Source organism: Chinchilla lanigera, unplaced genomic scaffold, assembly GCF_000276665.1.
Source record: "Chinchilla lanigera isolate Chin_1 unplaced genomic scaffold, ChiLan1.0 scaffold00044, whole genome shotgun sequence".
NCBI classification, from domain to species: Eukaryota; Metazoa; Chordata; class Mammalia; order Rodentia; family Chinchillidae; genus Chinchilla; species Chinchilla lanigera.
Window position 1 is genome coordinate 14,897,371 of NW_004955445.1, and position 20,522 is coordinate 14,917,892.

Genomic DNA, 20,522 nt, shown 5'->3' on the forward strand with positions numbered 1-20,522 from the left:
ATCACTGAGCCCACCCCCATGTCCCGTAGCCCAACCACCTCACTATGCAACAGCATGCAGCTGGCAGGGGTGTCATGGGGCAGGAGTGGGGTCAGACGCGAGGCTCCCAGGGTGCACTTGGGAAGCCTCAATCCCAGCTGCTGGGTCTGCACTGACAGGACTCTCAGGGTGACCTCTTCCCTGACTATATCTCTTTGCCTGAGGACTTTCTCCACAGTAGAGGAAAGCTGCTCTACCCCGGCACAAGATAGCCCGCAAATGCTGAAGAATCAACACCCCTGTGAGAAGCCCTCAACCTTGGGATACCCCAGCTCACTTGCCCTTCCATGTCTTCGTAGAGTTTCCATGGGAATTAGGCTGCAGTCACCCATGTAGTAGCAGGCTTGGAAACTCACCCTTTCTCAGCTGCCTTCTCTTCCTGTCTCACTTCCCTGCTTTCCACGAGGTGTTTCCCGCTCCTACAGAAACTATTCGCCCTGGAATGCTTGTGTTATACCTACTCCTGGGGAAATTCAAATGGAGGCAGAGAGAATTCAAGTACCTTCATAACATTACCCTGATAGGTGTAAATAAACTCCACTCTCGCTTCTGATGTGAGGGTCAGTGATTCTGCAACAAATCAGGGATAGTGCAGGTCTGCCCTGGGTACTAGAAGCCAAGAGACAGTGCCAGGTAACCAGTACATTCAGAAAGCAGCACTAAACATAAAGGGAACCAAAAAAAAAAAAGAAAGAAAGAAAGAAAGAAAGAACTCCTAGAATTGAAATGAGAAAAGTAAAAGAGAAACAGCCCTAAGGTATGGAAAGTGTTCCTGCCCTTGTATGCGTCCCTCCCAAAGGCAAAGCCTGCCGCGCCTTGATAAATAGAAATATTCTTGGTGCAAAAAGAAAAGCAGGTGTGATTAGCATCTTAAGGAGCCCAGAGCACCCAGAGGCCAGAACAGAGGACAAAGGCCCAGGCCAGGGAGAACAGAAAAGATTAAGGGGGAAGTGCAGGAGGGAGGGCACTGCCTACAAATGAAACAGTGAAAGGGAACCTTGGCAAAATCACCCCTTTCTTCCAAATGATTCTATTTAGAATGTAGTAATAGAGACAATAGGTTTCAGGGAGTGGGACTGGAGAGGGAGGGAAAGGGAAGGAAATGAATGGGGAAAACGAGAACAAAGAGTCCTTTGCTTTCAGGTAGCTCCAGGGCAGACACTGTGGCCAGAGGAAGTTTCAAGCATGCCAAGCATTTCCCACATGGGAGCTTTAAAGCTTCTTGGACCAAGAAAGGAGGCATTTCCCACATGGAAGCTTTAAAACTTCTCGGACCAAGAAAGGAGGGGATGCTAGGAGAGAAAGTGATGGCAGGGGCTGCAAATTTCATAAAATGAATTTTCCCTCTGGGATCAGGTGTGATCACAGCAGGAAATAGATAGGACCCTCACACAGAATAATTTGAGGAGAAATGACCCAGAGATGCGTTACAAAGGTGTGGTCTAGGAGTAAAGACTCTGCAAGAGACAGAGCAGTGCTCTGGGACTAAATGTGACCCCAGGCCACCAAGGATACTGCAAGGAAGGGAACCCAAGACCCAGAAAAAGAGAGACAACCTGGCCACAGGTGTGACCTTCTGTGGCTTCCCCAGCAAAGGGAGCCTGGGCTTTTCTCTCTACCCACTCCTCTTCCTCTGTTTTTCACTGGCGAAGCCCAACCAGAAGCAGAGGAGATGTAATTCTGTTGGCCTCCTGGGAACTTGTTAGAAATGCCCAGCCCCGACCTACTGAAGGAGAACTGTAAGGATGTCTATATTTTCCAAGGTTGGAAGTTTGTCGATAGAGATCTGCATCTCAGATTGCAGAGCCAGGGGCAGGAAGTAGAGAGCAGATGTGAGGGCACATAGCACATCCGGCACAGTCTCAGGAACTTCTTTTTCCCTTCCATCAAGGGGCTCAGATGTATTGGAGTCTTGGATGTGAGGATGTGAGGTCAGGCAGACCTAAGTTCACATTCAGTTCTATCATTTTCCTTGAACAGGACCTTTAACGAGCTCCCTTCACTTCTCTGACCCTCAATTTCTCATCTGTGAGGTGGTTTTAGGTCAAATCTCTGGGCAGAGAGGCCAAATTAGGATGAATGAATATAGAATCTGAATGTAGGGTGGCCACTTGAGTCGTAGACATTTAAGTCTAGCATCTGAGTTCATAGGCAAGGAGAGATGACCCAGAGATGTAGAGTGTCCTGCCAGAGGTCCCACAGAAAGTCTCTAGGACAGCCATGACCAGACAAGAGTTCTGGTTTTTGCTTTCCAGGGTTCCACACGTCCTTGCCAAGAAATTCTCTACATAAAGCCACAACCATGCTTTTAGGGAAAAAAAAGGCCTGATAAGGCGTCAACCTCAGATGAGCTCTTCAGAAAGGTGTTCTCTTCTCTAAAGAGGGGGGCAGGTGTGTGCATCGAGGACCCCACTCCCAGAGAGCAACTCAGCTTCAAAACAAACCCAGAGGTCTTTTCTCAAAGCAGGTGGTGCTGATTCCTAAAGAGACAGTAGCAGTAACCAAAGGCATGTCTTGTCCATTGCCTGACTCTCTACTGACTCTCTACTGTCCATTGTCCTGACTCTCTACCTCTGTGTTCCTTTGCCATCTCCAAGGGTGGCTCTTTTCTGGGCAAAAGGAGTCAAAAGAAAGCATTGGTACCCTGCCCTATCCCCCAACACTCTCCACGTCTGACCCTAAGTCCAACTGTCAACACCTGTGTCTCTCTTCCTGAAGCCTTGCTCTGGGTACTGAGCCTTGTTTGTCTGCCTGCAGGTACCAGTAGGCCAGAAGTGCAAAGAAACTAAGTGTCCACCTTTACTTAGTGACTGTGATGAGCAGGTGTACCACAGTTCCCTCTCCTCCTAGGTGAATAACTAGGAGGTACATGTTCTGTGCTTGTCCCTGAGCTCCCCAGCAGGATTAAGTGTCCCAACCATCGAGTGGCAACTATCGAACACCTTTGTGGGGTTCCTTCCTTTTGGTATACCAAATATATTACTTCCTGCTCCCTTCTTTCTGTTTCTGGAGCTCATCTCCAAAGTCACCTATTTGTACCAAATCCTTGGCTCTACTTAGGGAATACCTGCAAGAAACTTCCTTTTCTTCCTTTGGAAACCTGCCTCAGCGGGGCATTTCCTGAGCAGCTTGCCAAGGATGCAAGAAGGGACATCCGGTAGACCGCTTCCCCCCTAAGCCTCTCAGTGCTTCTTCTTTGCACTCTTCCCCACCCCAAAAGGTTAGAGAAGCTGCTCATGGTGCCCTGCAGATGGAGCTTCCCATCTTCAGCCAGCATGGATTTGGCAGAACAAGAAGGTGTGCTCAGTGTGGGGCTGTGTCTGTTGTGCCCGATCCACCCTCTTTCTTGAAAATGGTAATTCAATCAATATTGAATGTGCAGACCTTTAGCTTCCATGAGGTGCCCAGGCAGTCTCAGCAGAATTATCTGCCTCCTCCCAATCTACTCGTGCAGGATGATGGCATTAACATTTCCAATACTTCTAGGAAATGGTTTTTCAGCTGTATGATTCACTGTAATGAGTCAAATCTCTTCTCAGAAAAATTGCCCCTCTCCTGTCCCCTCCTCAGTACCCAGAAGACAGGAAGAAAGAACATCAAATATCCAAATGATATTCTCTCCCCAGCCCCACCTCTTTAAAGTGAATGTGACTTGAGATGACTGATTTACATCTGATGGTGGAGGGAGGGGAGTTGTGGTTTGCGTTGAATCAGAACTGTAAAAAGAAGAAACTTAACTCTCTCCTCTGCAGTGGGTGTGCGACCAGACTAGGACAGAGACCAGTGTTGACGATGATGTGATGTAGGTAGGAAGAAGGTGCTGCAGAGGTCTGGCATGGAGAGAGCGCAGGCTTTGAGTCTTGGGTTCAAGGTGGGCTAAGCACCACACCACTATGAGAAGAAGCTCTCCACCTTATCCTTTCTCCTGAGTATTAAACTCCTTGGAGCCTTGAGTTTCTCCTCCACAAAATGGAATACTGCTATATGCCTCTAGGATTGACTCTGAAAATCAAGTTGCAGAGTATCCATACAGCTTCCAGAATGGTACCTGGAACATCGTACAGTCTCCACATGGAGAAATTCTTGTACCTTGCCATCTGGCTCAAGATGGGGCTCTAGTATCACGGTCCAGTTCCAGTAAGATCTTCTGGTGCTTCCCAAGACAGATTACATTGAGCATGCAGGGCAACTGGATGTTAAATAACTGAACATTTGTTTGCACAGTCAAACCTGAGTGTAATCACAGTCACCCGAAGAGCTTCTTAAAACACACAGTGCCAAGTCCCACTGCATAGTTTCTGATTCAGAAAGTCCAAAGTGGATGCCAAGAATTTGCATTTCTAAAGAGTTGCTGATCCCCTTGGTGGAGAGACCACATTTGGAGTAGCACTGATCTAGAATAATAACAAAACTGATTTTATATATTTGTGTTGATTCTTACAACATACCAGGTCCAGCAAGTCTGCAAAGATAGATTTGACAGTTGGGTAAGTCAGTGATCAGGGAAGATAATAATTTGTTCCAGATGGATAGGGCATGTTAGGCCTCATGTCTACCTTCCCAGCACCGCCGATCCCTTAGCTTCTTCCTACTGAAGACAAGACATGGTGGCCCATCTTGAACAGGACAGGCTGGGTTTACAGGTATGGCCATGGGTTAACTATGAGGAGAGGGAGAATTTGAATACGGAATCCAAGTCAACTGTCAGTTTGGATGGGCATGTTCCTTTGCACATACCAAGGCCCTGTGGCCAGAGTGGATAGAATGCATTTGAGCAACTTAAAGGCTGAAGTTATCAGGGTATTGTGTGGGGAGGAGCAGATGAGAGAGAAGTATGTTCTAGACCATCAGATCATGTGAAGCTTTGTGGGGTATGACAAGGGTACGATCTCTTGTCAGTGGTGTGATGTAGCTGATTCATGTCAGCTTGCAAAAGCAGATTGTTAAGTTCTCAGGAATTTTTAGGTCGGCCAAGGCTGTGTTGATAAGATGAATCTGGTCACAGAGGAAGTATGTATACCACAGAAATCAGTAGACACTACAAATCAGAACGCCTTCTTCCTCCGGAGACCTATTTGTAAAGCATTTACCAATATACCATGGTCACTATCCTAAGCAAGGAGGAGCAGATTAGTTGTAAACAGGGGTGATGCTTCCCTAAAGGGGAGATGCTTCCCCAAAACTTGAAGCTTGGGGTCTTCAAGTCCTTGAAGTTATGTCTCCCATCTGCTGCTTCAGCTCCCTCCACCCCCATCAGCCAGACTTTGTCCATCTCCTACCTCATCTGAGACCTCAGAGGAGCCAGTCCTCTCACCTTTCTCTCACCTCACCATCCAAGAGTTTGCTTCTCCTCCGTATGACTCTTCTTAATGCCTCTCCTTGTCTTGAATATCAAATGAAGAGTACCAAATTAGCTGTTTTTCAAGCTTGCAAAATGTAGATAGAGCATAATGAACGTTCTGGGCTGCTTGTAAATTACCTCGTATAAACTCCTGCGCATCGCCTGCCTCCCCATCTTTCTCCATGTGCGTGTGGGTAAACACAATTTTTTATCTCTCTAATTATATAAAGTTAGGAGAAGAAAGGGACACAGAGTAATATTAGCATTTCCCAGAAGGAATAAATAAACCATGAGGACACTGCCACTCCTTGCAATGCCTTTCTGGTGAACGTACAGCTGCATTCCGCCCTTTAATGAGCACACAACAGTGCTTGGCCTATGCAGATACGTGGATTTGTGTTTGGTACAGAAGGGCAGATGGAACATAGCAAAGTTCTAAGCATTTCGGCTATCAGCTCACTCTCTGCCTCACACCCAGCCCTAAACAACCATTTATTAGGCACCTGCTGTGTGCCAGGCACTGCCCGTGCACTCTCTTTTAGAGAAGTTTTAGGTAGACAGAGAAACTGAGCCGCAAGTATAGAGTTCTCATGCACTCCCCATTACCTATGTACTGTATCCCCTCTTATTAACATCTGGCATTAGGGCAGTACATTTGCTGTAGTTGATGAATCAATATTGATCCATTATTATTACCAAAAGTCCATAGTTTACTTTTTTTGTTTTGTTTTGTTTTTTGTTTTTTGTTTTTCTCCGGTACCGGGAACTGAACTCATGACCTTGTGCTTGCCAGGCAGGTGCTTTTGCCGCTGAGCTAAATCCCCAGCCCCCCATAGTTTACATTAGGGTTCACTTTTATGTTACACAATCCTACAGAATTTGCCATGTGCATAATGACATATCTGCCATTATCATATTATGAAAAGTAATTTTGCTGCCCTAAAAATTACCCGTGGTCAACCCATTCAACCCTCTCTCCTCCTTCAAGCCCCTGGAATCCAGCGATTTTCTTTCTATTATCTTCATTGGTTTTCTTTTTCTAAAAGGTCATGTAGCTGAAATCACAGTGTGTAGGCTTTCGAGATCAGCTTCTTTCCTTAGAAACATGTATGTAAACTTCCTCTGTGTTTTCCTTGACATGATCACTAACTTATTCTTATCAATGAATAATATTCCACTGTATGGATATATCACAGTGGTATTTATCTTTTTTTTTTTTTTTTTTTTTTTTTGCGGTACCGGGGATCGAACTCAGGACCTTGCACTTGCCACACAGGTGCTTATGCTGCTGAGCTATATCCCCAGCCCCACAGTTGTATTTATCCATTCACTTATTGAAGAACATCTTGGTCACCTCCAAGTTTTTGCAGTTAGGAGCAAAGCTGCTATAAACACTTATGTGCGGGTTTTTTTATTTTGTCTTTTTTTTGAGATAGGGCTTCACTATGCAGTTCAGGCTGGCTTTGAACTCACTTTGTAACCCAGGCTGGCCTCTAACTTGTGCTGATCCTCCTGCCTCAGCCTTCAAAGTGCTGGTATTATAGGCATGCATCACCATACCTGGCATGTGCAGGTTTTTATGTGGATTTAAGTTTATAGTTCATTTGGGTAAGTACCAAAGAGTCTAATCAGCATGGCAAAGCAGTTGTGTAAGAAACTGCCAAACTGTCATTCAAAGCAACTGTGCTGCTTTACATTCCCACCAATAATAAATGAGAGTTCTTGTTATGCCACAGGCTTTCCAGCATCTGGTGTTGTCAATGTTTTGGATTTTGACCATTCCAACGTGTTTGTGGCGATATCTCACCATTGTTTTAATTTGCAAATCCCTAATGACACAAGATGTTGAACATCTTTTCATATGATTGTCATCTGTGTATCTTTCTTGATGAAACGCCTACCTAGATTGATATACTTGGGCTATTTGTCTTCTTACTTATAAGCTTCAATGTTCTTTTGCCTATTTTGGGTACACATCCTTTATCAGATTGGGTTTCTCTGCCACTCTGTTGCTTGCCTTTCGTTCTCTTAGTATCCTAGCATTTGTCATGCCTACGTTTTCTCATTTGCTTCTCCCACCATTCTGAGAGCTAGATAGTATTGGCTCATTTTGCTAAGGGATGAACACCTAAGAGATATCAGTTGGCTGGCTGCATGATGGAGCCAAGATCTACCTCCAGGTCTGACCCACTGCTTCATAACTGTACATGTTCAAAGTGTATTCCTCTTGCCAGAGGTCAGCCCAGAAAGAGATGAACTTTGGTTATTTCATACTAAAATAACCTTCTGTGGGCCCAGAAAAGAGACACTATTAGGATGCTCTACAGAGCCCAGCCCACTACTGTAGTCAAACAGCCCTAATGTGGCCGGGCAAAACCCCTGCACACTAACCCAGCCCCCTCAGCCCATCCCTCACACTGGGTGTCCCGGGACAGAGAACTCTTTGTGTCTTCTCCTGAGTGCTTGCTATTTCCACATATCTACCTTCACTCTTGCTGTCCCCTCTGATGGAAAGTCTTTCTCACTGTCAACCCATCAAGCCTCATCTACTTTTAATTCTTCATTCACATGTCACTACAGGAAGCCCTCTACCTCTCACTTTCTAGACCTTGAAGTTTTACTTCTGTGTATTTTCCATCCCCTGCCCCAAATTAACAAACTCCTAAGCTCCAGACTCATGTTCAGTAACACTTTATTTCCTTCAGTTAACCTGGCACATAGTAGGTGCCAGTAAGTGTGTTCTTAATAAATGGCTAAATAGGAGACATCAGCAAACACCATCACCCCTACCATCTCTATGGATATTTATGTAGAAGAAATGTTTGTGTTTTTTTGTTTCATTTTTAATTATTTTTGCTCCCATTTTAAATCTCATTTTATATATATATATATATATATATATATATACATATATATATATATATACACATGTATATATATATATAAAGTCTCTTTCCGCATTTTAAACCAGGATTTCTGTTTCCTGTGATATGAACCCTAGGGGCAGGCATAACTCAACAAGTAAAGGAGATTTTTGAATCAATAAGTCATTAGTGAGACCGCTGAGTGAAAACATAATATGCATTTTCACTTTTTAAAGGCTGACAGCTTCTATAACTGTTGGTAACAGGGCTTAAATCAGTTCCCAGGCCTTTTCTGAATCCCGACCCGCTGGGTCCCCTTCTCTCAGGCTAGAATACTGAGGCTCCAGGGACCAACATTTGCACTGACTTCAGCGGCAGTACCTGTGAGATAACCGAGGTCCCTGGGCAGAGCACTGTAGCTTGCAGAGCAGGGCTTCAGGGTCACATGGACTGAGAGAGAGACTGTGTAACTTGGGAACCTACTTATTCTCTCTGAAACCCAGTTTCTTCATTGGTGGAAGCGGAAGTATCAGAATACCACACATGCTGATATTACAAAAGTTATGGGGCTGTTTTGAGTTGATAAATGATTGTGATATTTATAGTCTCTGGTACTTACGATGAACTCAGTAAATCTTAACTTCAGGCTCCTTCCCCATCTCACACTTGACTTCCTGACCCACCCAAAGGTACTACTTAGATTTCCTCTCTACTGCTAGTTGCTTCCACTGAAATCCTTTTCTGTGTTGAACATGCAAAGTGGGATCCAGTATAGTCCACTGTTTCGAGTAGTTTCAGCCACGTGGCAGATGTTCTATAGATATGGGATGGTAACCTCTGCCAGTCCTGGCCATTTGTCCCAGTGGAACCCAATCCCTCCCACCACCACCCATACACACATACCTCTGCATCAGAGGGCGCTGACCTCTGCCATCAGTGTTTCCTAGTCTCTCCTTGGCTAGATTGCGGCTGGGTTTGACCAATGACATGCACGAGTGTGCAAGTACTAAGAAAGAGAAAGGGTATTTCCGCCTATGCCCCCGTCAGTCACCTTCTTAGCAGCAGGAAACCTCCTCACGTCCAGCTCCCACCAGAGAAGCGTAAGTGGCCCCAACTCCAACAGGTGGCCCCAGCTCCCAAGCTCTAGGAAAATCCACTTCCTTCCACTGTCCCTGCAGCCCTAGGAGAAGCAATGTCTTCTTGTGGCTTATCTTTAAGCTATATTTTTCTCTCATTTGGCTTCTCAACTCTTCCATCAACCACACTATGTCTCTGTAAATAATCCCCTTGGTTATGTATCCTTGTGATGGTTTCTAACGTGCTATTTAGACCCCATTCAGAAGTCATCTAACCTCCAGAGTTAAGAGGACTTCATTCTTCCATGTTCCACCATTCACTGGCCATATAGCCTGTCAGTCTTTATGAGCCTGAGTTTCCTTATTTGTAACGAACACTGACCAGACCTATCCTGCTACTCTCACCAGATCATTGTAAGGATCCAATATACATTCATCAAGTACTTACTGAGTACCTGCCACATGCCAGGGCCTTTTGGACGTGCAGGGTATGAAACAGGCAACAAGCCTGAGAATGTCCCTGCCTTCAAGAGAGTTTCAGTTAGTAGCAATATATGATCTTTATAAGCCACAGAGAGCTGTGTAAGTTTAACAGAATAAACTAGCTTGACCTCCTTCACCCCTGGGAACCCTTAGGGACACCCAGAGCTCTCCAACCTACTTGCTACACCTGCCCTGGAATAAGATGGAGTGGCTGGTGGGTGCCGTGATTGTATGTTAACATTTGCTCAGTAATCTGGGTAGCAATCTCAGGGCCTCCTCCCCACCAGATCCAATTAGGATCTTCTGTTTGCATGGGTTAATTAGTGTGTCAGAGCTCACTGTAATTAATTGTAAAGGATCATCCTAATGCTTCTGTGATTTTCATTTGGTGCTATTTGAAGTAAACATGCTATTGAATAAATACGGTAAGTCTTGTTTATGCCCAGATTGTGTTTGAAGAGGTATCCTCTGTAACACAATTTTTAGTTATTGATAACCTCTTTTATAATGACTTAGTCAGCCTCACTTTAATGATAGTATTGATAATATACATGGCTGGCGATCTGTTTGTAACAGTACTCCAACAGATGAAAGAAAAGCAATATGTGCAATGAAGAAAACGGATAAGCTTACTGTTTTTAAGCAAGCATGAAAATGGAGCATATTAATTCAGATTCAATACTTTCATGTCCTGAGTATATTTATATGGTCTCTCTTGTATTGCTCTATGAAGCAGATATTTCCATCCTCCTGTTAATAATGAAATCACTAAGAATTGTGCAGGAGGTGACTCACTCAATTAAGTAATAAAATCAGCATGAAAAGGGAAGGTGAGGGAAAAGATGAGAGAGTACTTTCTGGTCCCTTTTCAGACTAATAACCTTCCTGAGCCTCAGCTTCCTCATCGGTAAATAGGAATCATAACTGAGGGCCTTGCTGAGGGTTAATGGAGGGGCATGGTACCTGGTATGCAGTAGGTTCTCTAAAAGAAGAGATTGCTGGTTTCTCCCCTCAAAGTTCTCTTACTCACCATCCCTTGCTTTCTGTTCTCCCTGCAGATGACCATTCCCGGGTGAGGCTGCTGGTGCTAGATGGAGACCCACACTCAGACTATATCAACGCCAACTACATTGATGTGAGCATCTTGATAGGGCTGGGTAGTTAACGTCTGGGGCTGGCTGTGCAGGCTCAAGATCTGTGACTGTTCCCCACTGTTCCCCAGAAGCTGACCCTTACAGAACATGTTCAGACCAATCTAACTTCTTCCTGATTTGCATGACTCAAGTTGATCACCTACCTAAGGCTGCATCTTCTTTCAGGCAGGCTGCAGTAGCTGCTCTGTGGGATTCCAGGGCAATTTCTGGTCTTACTTCTTCACCTCATGTGTTCATTCGTATATATGTCTGTACAATCATTCATTCATTCATTTGAAAGTGCAGCCATTAAGGCAACAAAAACTTTTAAATGTTGACTGTATGGTAGATATTTTAGGAGCCATAAAGCTGAAACTCCCATGGTTTCTATCCTAAGACCTCAGAACAGAGATAAGCTGTGCACATCAGTGATTCCAGGGCAAGCTAGAAAGTGGTTGTGTCACAGGTTCAGATAAAATGCTTCAGGGATTCAGAGGGAGGAAAAGCATTACCTCTTCCATTCTTCCTTTAGGAGTGCAAAATGTGATGTGAAGGCAAAGCTACAAGCACAAGTAGAATTTGAAATCTAAGAGGGGGAAGATGGGCCTCTGATTAGACAGAACAGCACAAACCACGATGGAGCAGCTGGGAAGGAAGGAAGCAGCAGCGCAGTGGGAGAGGACTGGAGAATATATGATGGGAACTATGATGGCGACAATGGAAAGTATTGCTGCTACTAGATTATGGATGGCTTCGATGGCCAAATTTAGGAGGTCAGAAAGTTTATGATCAAGAAATCAAGGAGGCGATTAGTTGAGAACTGAGTTGTGGGATGACTTACTTGCTGCCAAGGACAAGGCAGAGTAGAGAGAGGAGATTCTGGAATTAAGACAATTAACAAGGAAGAAGCCTGTTCAGTATTCCAGAAATTACTGAGGAAGGCACTTAACTCAACCAGAAGCTGCAAAGCTTAAGCATGACTATGCTAAGATGGACATCCCTGCATCACTGATTCAAGCCAGGCTTCTCTGTACCTCAGATAAGAGCCTAAGGGTCTTGAAGAATGGCTCAGAGATCTGCACTGGTTTCTCAGACTTCCAGATGTATTTATCAATAAGCTATAAAACCCAGTGGTATGCTTTGTGAATTTTCTCATAATTTAGGCTAGGGTAAATGAGTCATTAATTTAGCAAATATTTATTGAGCTTTGCAAGGGTCTTTGTTTCCTGAGACCTATTTCTTGTCATTCTCTGGTCCACTTTGTATTGTAAGTAGGATATTTGTGTATATGTGAGCGTGTGTGCAGTGTGTGGGGGTGTAGGGATCTGACTCCCTCAGTGAGAGGCATGGATAGAAGATCAGAGGACAGTGGGAAGAGAAAGGCCAGCTTATCCCCCCTCCTCTCTCCCTTCCTTGGGTAGTAGCTTCAGGTGTGGCTGTGCCACATCTGCAGCTTCAGCTTCCTTCACTCAGGCCCACTGTGGTCCCACCTCCGTTGGCCCTTGCCCACAGTTCCAAGTTCTGGGCCCTAACAAATTCTGTGTCTCTCATTGTCCCAGACCTGAGGATGGTCTTAGCCTCCTGCTGTTGCCAATCATAAGGTTGCCCCATTCTTCCATCTGGCATTTTGTCTTCTCTTTTATCTGTGTGACCAAGTCCTTATGCTAAATCCCTCTGTCTGAAACACCTGGAGTGTTTCCTATTTCCTGGCTGGACCTAGATTAACGAAGAGCCTGTGTGGCCAAGAGGTTGGGCTGGATCTTCACTGGAGATAAAGAGGGACAGTCTCTGTCATCATGGCCTTTCTCTGGCAGTTCACAAGGAGGTGGTCAGTTTTGAGTAGCGTGTCTCCAGCCAGACCAGAGTTATAAGCATTCATCGTCATGTCATCAGACTCTCTGTCGTGAATCTATTACTTATTTCACAAACACCAAGCTTACCTCCATGGTGTACTAGAAATACTGACCTTTCAGACCAGGTTCTCTGACCTAAGCAGCTCTCAGTCTGGTAAGGGGGTCAAGCAGGAAAATTGAGCCTCAAGAAGCAGGAGATACATGTAGGGAGTGGCCAGTGAAGGTCACCTACAGGAAATGACACTGCAGTCCTGCCATAGACAAAGAGCCAGCCAGGAAGAATGGCTTGGGGTAATCGAACAGTTATTGATCTTCTCTCATGTACCAACATAACCTTCACTAATTCCTCAATCTCACCAGGAAAAGGCCACTGTTACCTATTTCCAGAGAGTAAGCCCAGGCTCTTAAGGTTAGGTGACATATCCAGAATGATACTGCAAGGATCCGATGGAAAGAGGGAAGGAATTTGAACCAGGAGTGTCCCCAACTGTATCCTGCTACATTTACTAATAATAGTAAGTAGTGACAATAGCAGTGGCTCCTAATGAGTCACTCCAGAGCCCTATGATGGATGCTTTAAATGTGTCCACTTATCAATACTTCTGGATAACCCTTCAGTGTGGGTCTCAGCACTCCCATTTTCCAGCTGAAGTTGAGAGAGATTCCAGAGCTTGTGCAAGGCCACGCAGCTGTTCAGTGGCAGAACCAGGATAGGAATCAATCACATCAGAATGACTCCCCGTCCAGCGCTTTTGCTCTCTCCCTGTGCCCACTCCCTGAAACCATCTTGTATTTGTCAGCACATGTTGATCAGAATATGTCCATCCAGGTTGAAGTGGTTCCTTCTTTTTCTCTTTATCTTATCCATGGCTGGGCTTGGATGTGACAATCCTCGTACGCCCCTGCCTACACAGAATCTCACATGCCTGAGTTGTGGTATCTGTCTGGCATTTATCAACTGACAGTTAAATGAGTGTCTGACTGTGGTCAGAAAAAAGAAATGCTGGTGTTGTACAGATTAAGAACACTGTCCAAGAGCACACAACTGGACAGTAATCCTCTGCCTGGCTAGAACACTCCCAAATTCCTCCCACTTTTACTAAAACATGGAGTGTTCAGACAGGCCACGGAGCCTCTGCTGCATGCTGTCTTAAAAAGTAATACTGGGACTGGGGATATAGCTCAGCGGTACAGTGCCTGCCTGGAAAGAGCAAGGTTGTGAGTTTGATTCCTGGTACCAAAAAAAGAAGGAATGCTGGACCCTGGGAAGGGATGTCTCAGTGCCCTTAGGATCAACGGCCAACAAGATGAAAATCATAAATTCAGTGCTTGTTTTGTCTGCTGAATCCAGGCCTTTCTGATCACTAGCTTCTGACTGTGGCTATTCACTTATTTTGATATCTATAAAATGGAATAATAGTACCAGCCCATATTTACATGATAACTAATATAAAGTGTCCATCAGGGTCCCAAAAGGAAATGGGCTCACTCAAAGTGGGTAACCAAGGAAGGTTTAATAAGGGTGCGAGCAGGACTGAATGAAACCAGCGGGGTAGGGTAGTTGTGACTGGGGATTGGCAGTGGTGAGAGAGCTAGCTGTAAATAGTTCTAGGTCTGGACAAGGGGCAAGAGTCTCTGTAAGGAGAGGACTGCCTGACAGAATATGTAGCCCTTCATAGAGAGACAAGGGGAACCCATGCTGACCTGGCATGGAGGGCCGTAGGGCATTTGCCTCAACCTCCTGCTGGGCTCTTTACCTCTGTTCCTACTCCTGGTTGGCTAAATGCACCTCAAAACAGGAGACCATGGGAGGCCCCTGGTGCATTCATAGTCAGCCTCTCACTGCATAGAGCAGAGCGTAGAAAAGAACATAGGGAAAATGAAGAAAGAGACCACCAGTCCTGCTTGCATGGAGTTATTTCTATAGGTCGGAAAGTGGAGGAATCACATTAATTGTCAACATGGTATATACTACAGCAAAGTTAAATTCCTGGGGCCTCCCTGGGGACTCCTGGCAACGCACACACACACACACACACACACACACACACACACTCTCTCTCTCTCTCTCTCTCTCTCTCTCTCTCTCTCTCTCTCTCTCTCCCAGTGCTCACTCCTTCACCCTGGTCTCCACATCAGCCAGAATCTCTCCTGGCTCTCCAAAGAGCTCACTGCTCATGTTAGAATCATTTTTCCACAAGTAGATCTTGGTGATTCATTAAAATGACTGTATTTAAACTGGATGAGGCCAGCCCCGTCTGGGCCTCCAGAGGCTGTGGCCTGAACTATCCTGCTGGTGGGTTTGTTTGCACACCCGAAAATGTATTGGCCACTTGAATCTGTTATAAATTGCCAGCCTAGAAATAAATATGGTATCTAGGTCCACAGTAAGTAACAGATGCAGGAGTGCAGAGTGAGATGAATGCGTTTTGGATGCAAACCTCTTTCCCATTGCTCACAGACAGATGGAGGCAGGCCCAGTGCTGGTTACAGTTGATCTGCATGCTGTGTAGGTGGGACTTAAATGAACTCAAAGTTCTTTTAAGGTTAGGAAGTTTTCTGCACTAGCTCTTGGCAAATCCCCAGAGAAGCCCAACTGAGCAGTACATTTCCTTTTATCTCCTCTGCTGAGGAGTCTCATGGTTTGAATGCTTCTTCTTTGGGAACTGTGTGGGTTTTTGGAGGCAAGGGAGGGTCTCTTTACCCAGATGCAGTGTGGGGATAGGCACACAACATGCATGCATTCACTATGGTTTTGTCATAGCTAATGGCCTAGGCCAACTTCTTGGTGCTGGGGACACAGCTGTGAGCAAGCAGGGAACAGTTCTGCTCTGGTGGAGCTCCCATTCAGCTGGGGAAGACAGATGATAAGCATGTAAATAAAGAACAGTATGCTGTCTGGTGATGAGTGCTCTGAAGAAAAGTGAGCCAGTGGACGTGGAAAGCTGACAGCGTGATCACAGAAGGGCTGTCTGGAGCAGTGACTGACAATGGAAGAGAGGGCTGGAGGAATTGAGCAAGCAAACCACTCCATTATCTGGGGACACACATGCAGGCATGGGGAATGACCAGTGCTAATGCCTCTGACAGAATCATGCCTGCTGATTCTGAAGAAAAGCAATAAGCTAGCAAGGAAGGAGGACAGTGGTAGGGAGACTAATCATACTTCTGAGGGATGAGATGGGAATTATAGGGATATTGAGAGGCCCATAAAGAGCTTAGTTAAGAAGCTGATTAAGCCACCAACTTCTTATAGAAAATTTTTCTGGCCTGTACACCTGAGTCGATCCGCATGTGTGCTCTACAGAGCCCACCTCTTCCCCTTGACAGATCTTCTGGTTTGTTGATGTCTGCAAGCTGCCTCACACAAGAGCCATCTGATGCGTTTTGGTATTTCTAGTATCTTGTGTGTATAGTAGGTACCTTGTTAATACCTGTTGATTGAATGTTGAATGACTGAGCAAATATGTGAAAGACACAAAATTTTGAACCTAACCCATATGACCCCACAACTAAAATATGGATGTTTTGCTCAGAATTTCATCCTGCTTTCAGGCATGTATTAATCTTTCAAATCAATTTCTCCAGGGTCTTTGGGTCTTCTAGCTCATGCATCAAGGAAGTATCCTAACCTCACCTCAAAAACATGTATATGTGCATATTTCATCAACCCACCTTTGCCTGCAGCTGTACCCAGCTCTGGGTGGCATGACCCCTGACCCAAGTGGAGAAAAGTGCAAAAAGGCTCATTACAGCAGATGTCATTGTGTTCATCTGAGATATACAGTGCCCTACGAAGGAGTTACCTCTGCATCACAAAGGAAGTTACAATGAAGAGCAGCGTAGCAAAGCTGGAACACAAGGTCCATAGGAGTGTGGGAGGGGACCAAGAAGGACAAATGGAAGTGAGGCTAGAGGTGATGTTGGAGGTGATTAGCTCCAAGCCGGGGTATGTGGGCTTTACTATGAAGCAATGGAGAGCCACTGCAGGAGACATAACACATTCAGATGTACAATGAGAAGTTCACTGGAGCAGGAGCCAGATGGGCTGTTTGAGCTAGACTGGGGGCATCAGGCCAGTAGGAGGTTGATTATGTGGCCAGGGAGGGCTGAGAATGAGTGACAGTATGGGTAATAGTACGGGTGGCAGAGAGGGTAGACTTGAGGAACCGCACTGTGCCAGGATCTAGGATTTTCTCTTCCCAGACCTACTCCAGAAAACCCCAGAGTCTAATTCTTTTGGTCAACCTGAGCATCCCTGTCCATCTTGATTTAGAGGAACATATAGGTCTTTCTACCTCTTGTGTCTCAGAGAAGGACTCAGTTATTACACTAGTGAAGGGCAGGGCTTGCTATCGCAGCACCCCTACAAGTCTGATGGGTACTTTTAGTCATGGTGGACCTACCCTGAATGTTTCCCAATAAACAACAAATACCATAGCAAAGGCAGATATGTGAAATCATGGACTAGTGTCTGGTATATAGTAACTGTCATAGGTCAACTGTCATTTCATCTGAATGACAATACTATGATTCAAATATTCTTAACCCCATTTTACAGAGGAGAAAACCCTGAAGCACAAAAGGGTTAAGTAACTTGCCCTAACTACACAGCCTAGGAGGGACAGAGCCAATATTCATACCTCGGCAACTGAGTTGACTCATAGTAAAACACTACCATGCTATACTGTCTGGCTGTTTTGTTGTAGCTTGCTTATTTGACATTCGCTCTAAGTGTCACACTGTGCTAGATTCTGTGGGAGAACTTTTTACACTTAGGAGGCAGTATTTGTCAACTAAGAGGCCTCACTAAGTAAATGAGACCACTCAAGCAAAGAATTTAGGTGGGGCTGCTGATGGCTGTGAAGTTAATCTGACAGTTCTGGTCATGACATTGGCCTTGAGTTGATGCTGACAGTCAACTCTAGAGGATGACTAGCAATTGGAAAGTACATGGTAAATATTTATTGAACAAGTGAAGAAATGTATAGAGGATTAAAAAACTAGTCTTTGAATTAGAAACTGGATCCAGAACTTTACACATCCACCTCTCCTGCACCAAAAGATGGCAATTGCGTCTTATCTCCTGAAGAAGGAGGCCTTGTGGCAGCTCGTCTACCCTGTTATGGTTTGTGTTTAGATGTCCCTCCCCCTCCAAAGCCTCATGCAGTCATGGGAACCAGGCTTTTCAAAGATGGCTGAATCTAGAGTTTGTGAATGATTCATGAGCCAATGTTGGGATTAAGAGCATGAGTGTTTACATATGCGAGTCTGATTTGTTTTGTAATCTGAGCAACTACTTTGAAGATAACAACATGCAACAACCATTGTTAATTTCCTGTCATCCTACTTTGAAATTCTGCATCATTTTATTGTTTTTGTGTTGTTTTGTTTTTGTCTTTGTTTTTGTTATTTTGTTTTTGTTCTTTTCTCTTTAAAAGAAAAAACAGAGTGTGAGTGCTACACTCGCCTTAGGGCAGGTAGCCTGCATACAGTACAAGAAAAAGGCTTGTGCCCTCTCTCTCTTTTGTTGCTTTTGCTGTCTTCTACCACCATGAATGGTTGCTTCTCTGCCATGTGCCACCCTGCCTTGGTGCCAGCCAATTATGGACTGAGACCTCTACAAACTATGAGCTAAATAAATCTTTTCCCCTTTAACTTGAGTGTTGGTATTTTGTCTCAGCAAAGAGAAAAGTAACTAACGAAGTAACATACCCTCAGAGGACAGAGAGATTATTTAGCAGTGCTGAAGACCAAAACTCAAACGTCTACTCATTAGGATGTACTCCTTCTCTATAGCAAGAAAGGGAACTTAACATGTATGCCATATCCATGTAGTAAAACAAAGTCATTTTCAACCTCTTCCCTGATGATTAGGATAATGGAGCACTAGGGCAAGCCCACACCAGAGTCCAGAAGGCTTATGAGAGCACTCTGAAATGTACAGGGAAGTCAGAAGCTGCTCTTTGAATCAGCAACTAGCTTATAGGTCTCCAACTACACACTTCAAGATCCTCTCTGCACTCAGAACTTTAAGTACAAGCCTGAGCATGTTGGCAGGGAAAAGCAATGTGACATCTTTCCCAATTTTCTTTTTCTAATTGTTACTAATGCAAAGAGTCAACAATAGAATTGTTTTCTCCTCTAGGTTCCCAGAAGGTCTTGTACAATGTTGAGCATAAAGTCATGGCTCAGGAAAGACCTTTTGGTGTTGATGTGCTCCATACACTTGAAAATTTCTCTTCCTCCTCTTTTTGGGTGAATACACAAAAATGATGCCTGCCCCATTTTTGCTTCCAGTACCTCTGGCTCCAAGGAAAGTTTCTGTGGACACCTCACAAGTAACTATAATAGCAACTAATATTTAGTGACTTCCTAAGTGCTTTACATGCATCATCGTACTTGATCTTTCCCATTTCTCTTGGAAATAGCTATGACAATTCCCTGTTTGGCCTATGAGCAGACCAACATGGCAGAAAATATTTATTAATCCTGTGCTATTTACAAGCTTTGACTGGAGACTCTCACTGTGCTTTCCTCCTGTTATCCAGGGGTACCATCGACCACGACACTACATCGCAACCCAAGGTAAGTGCCCTGCCAATCTGCTGCTTCAGAGAGCCCTCAAGGGCTCCAGGAAAGAGGGCTTTCCGGGAAATTATGCAAAGCTTATTGTCGCCTACAGTTCTGTTATCAAACACCCCCTTTCCACTAACAGACTATGGCCTTTCTGTGGAGGAGAGGAATGAGCTTCCACTGACAAAGAAATCAGAGAAAGGCAGGGTGGGAAATCCTCCAGAGCTCCTTGAGAAGGAGAAAGTTGACAAGTTCAACTATAGGAATTTTCACTAGGAAATGGTCAGGAGGGAGGGAATCAAGCAGGGCATAGCAAAAGCATCATCTTCAGCAGGTGTTACCAGACAGAGCTGGAGCAGAGAGTATCTTACTTCCTAAAGCAGCCAGCTGCCCTAGGAAACAACACAGCAGTATGTTATCAGAAGGCTTAAAACTGGCTACACCTTTCAAATCCTTCTGGGAAGAAATCCTACAGATAATTATATATGTGCACAATGATTTATATAAAAACATTCATCAGTGTTATCTACAGTAGGAAATAGGTGAGATATCTTAAATGCCCAACAATTGTCAGATGGCTTAAATAAAATGTGGTACCACCTGTTGTAGAAAATTCTGTGGCTATGAAAAGATATTATACTTGTTAAGAATTTTAAGGGAATCAAAAATGCTTACAATAAATATGATGCTTATTACAGTAGATACATATATACCTAAACACAGAAAATAATATTCAAGCTTTTATATCAAACACATGTATTCCTTTTGTACTTTTAAAAATGATGAAGACCCATGACATTGAAAAATTATATTCCAAGACAATGTCTTTGACCTGTTAGATCCTACTCCCACTCCTTCCTTTGTTTGTTTGCTTTTGTTTTGTTATTGTTTTCCACCCCTTCTTTGTTGTTCAGGCTCCAGTCAAACTCAAAGTCAGGGGCTCCTCTCTTTGCTGTCAACAGCTCTGCCCTCTCCCACTCCAATTTCCTTCCTGTCCTCTTTGAGATCCTTGTGATCAACTTTTGAAGATTCCCTTGGGCACAGCCCCACACGTAGTTCAGATAAGGTAATGCGTTAGGGAAAAGTGGCTCTGGTGGGGCTGAGCAGGATGAGAACAGCAGGCAGAAATGGTGCTGCGGGCCATGAGAGTTTGGGAT

The 20,522-nt window shown here is 44.6% G+C and overlaps 1 protein-coding gene across 2 annotated transcripts in view; it reads left to right on the forward strand.

Moving 5' to 3' along the window:
- Positions 1–20,522, forward strand: part of Ptprt (protein tyrosine phosphatase, receptor type, T) — a 775,250-nt gene that overhangs the window by 711,620 nt on the left and 43,108 nt on the right. For both annotated transcript variants that reach the window (XM_013518366.1, XM_005392501.2), the window contains exons 19-20: positions 10,862–10,938; positions 19,341–19,377. In XM_013518366.1, the coding sequence (XP_013373820.1) occupies positions 10,862–10,938; positions 19,341–19,377 (114 nt within the window). The remainder of the gene's footprint in view (positions 1–10,861; positions 10,939–19,340; positions 19,378–20,522) is intronic.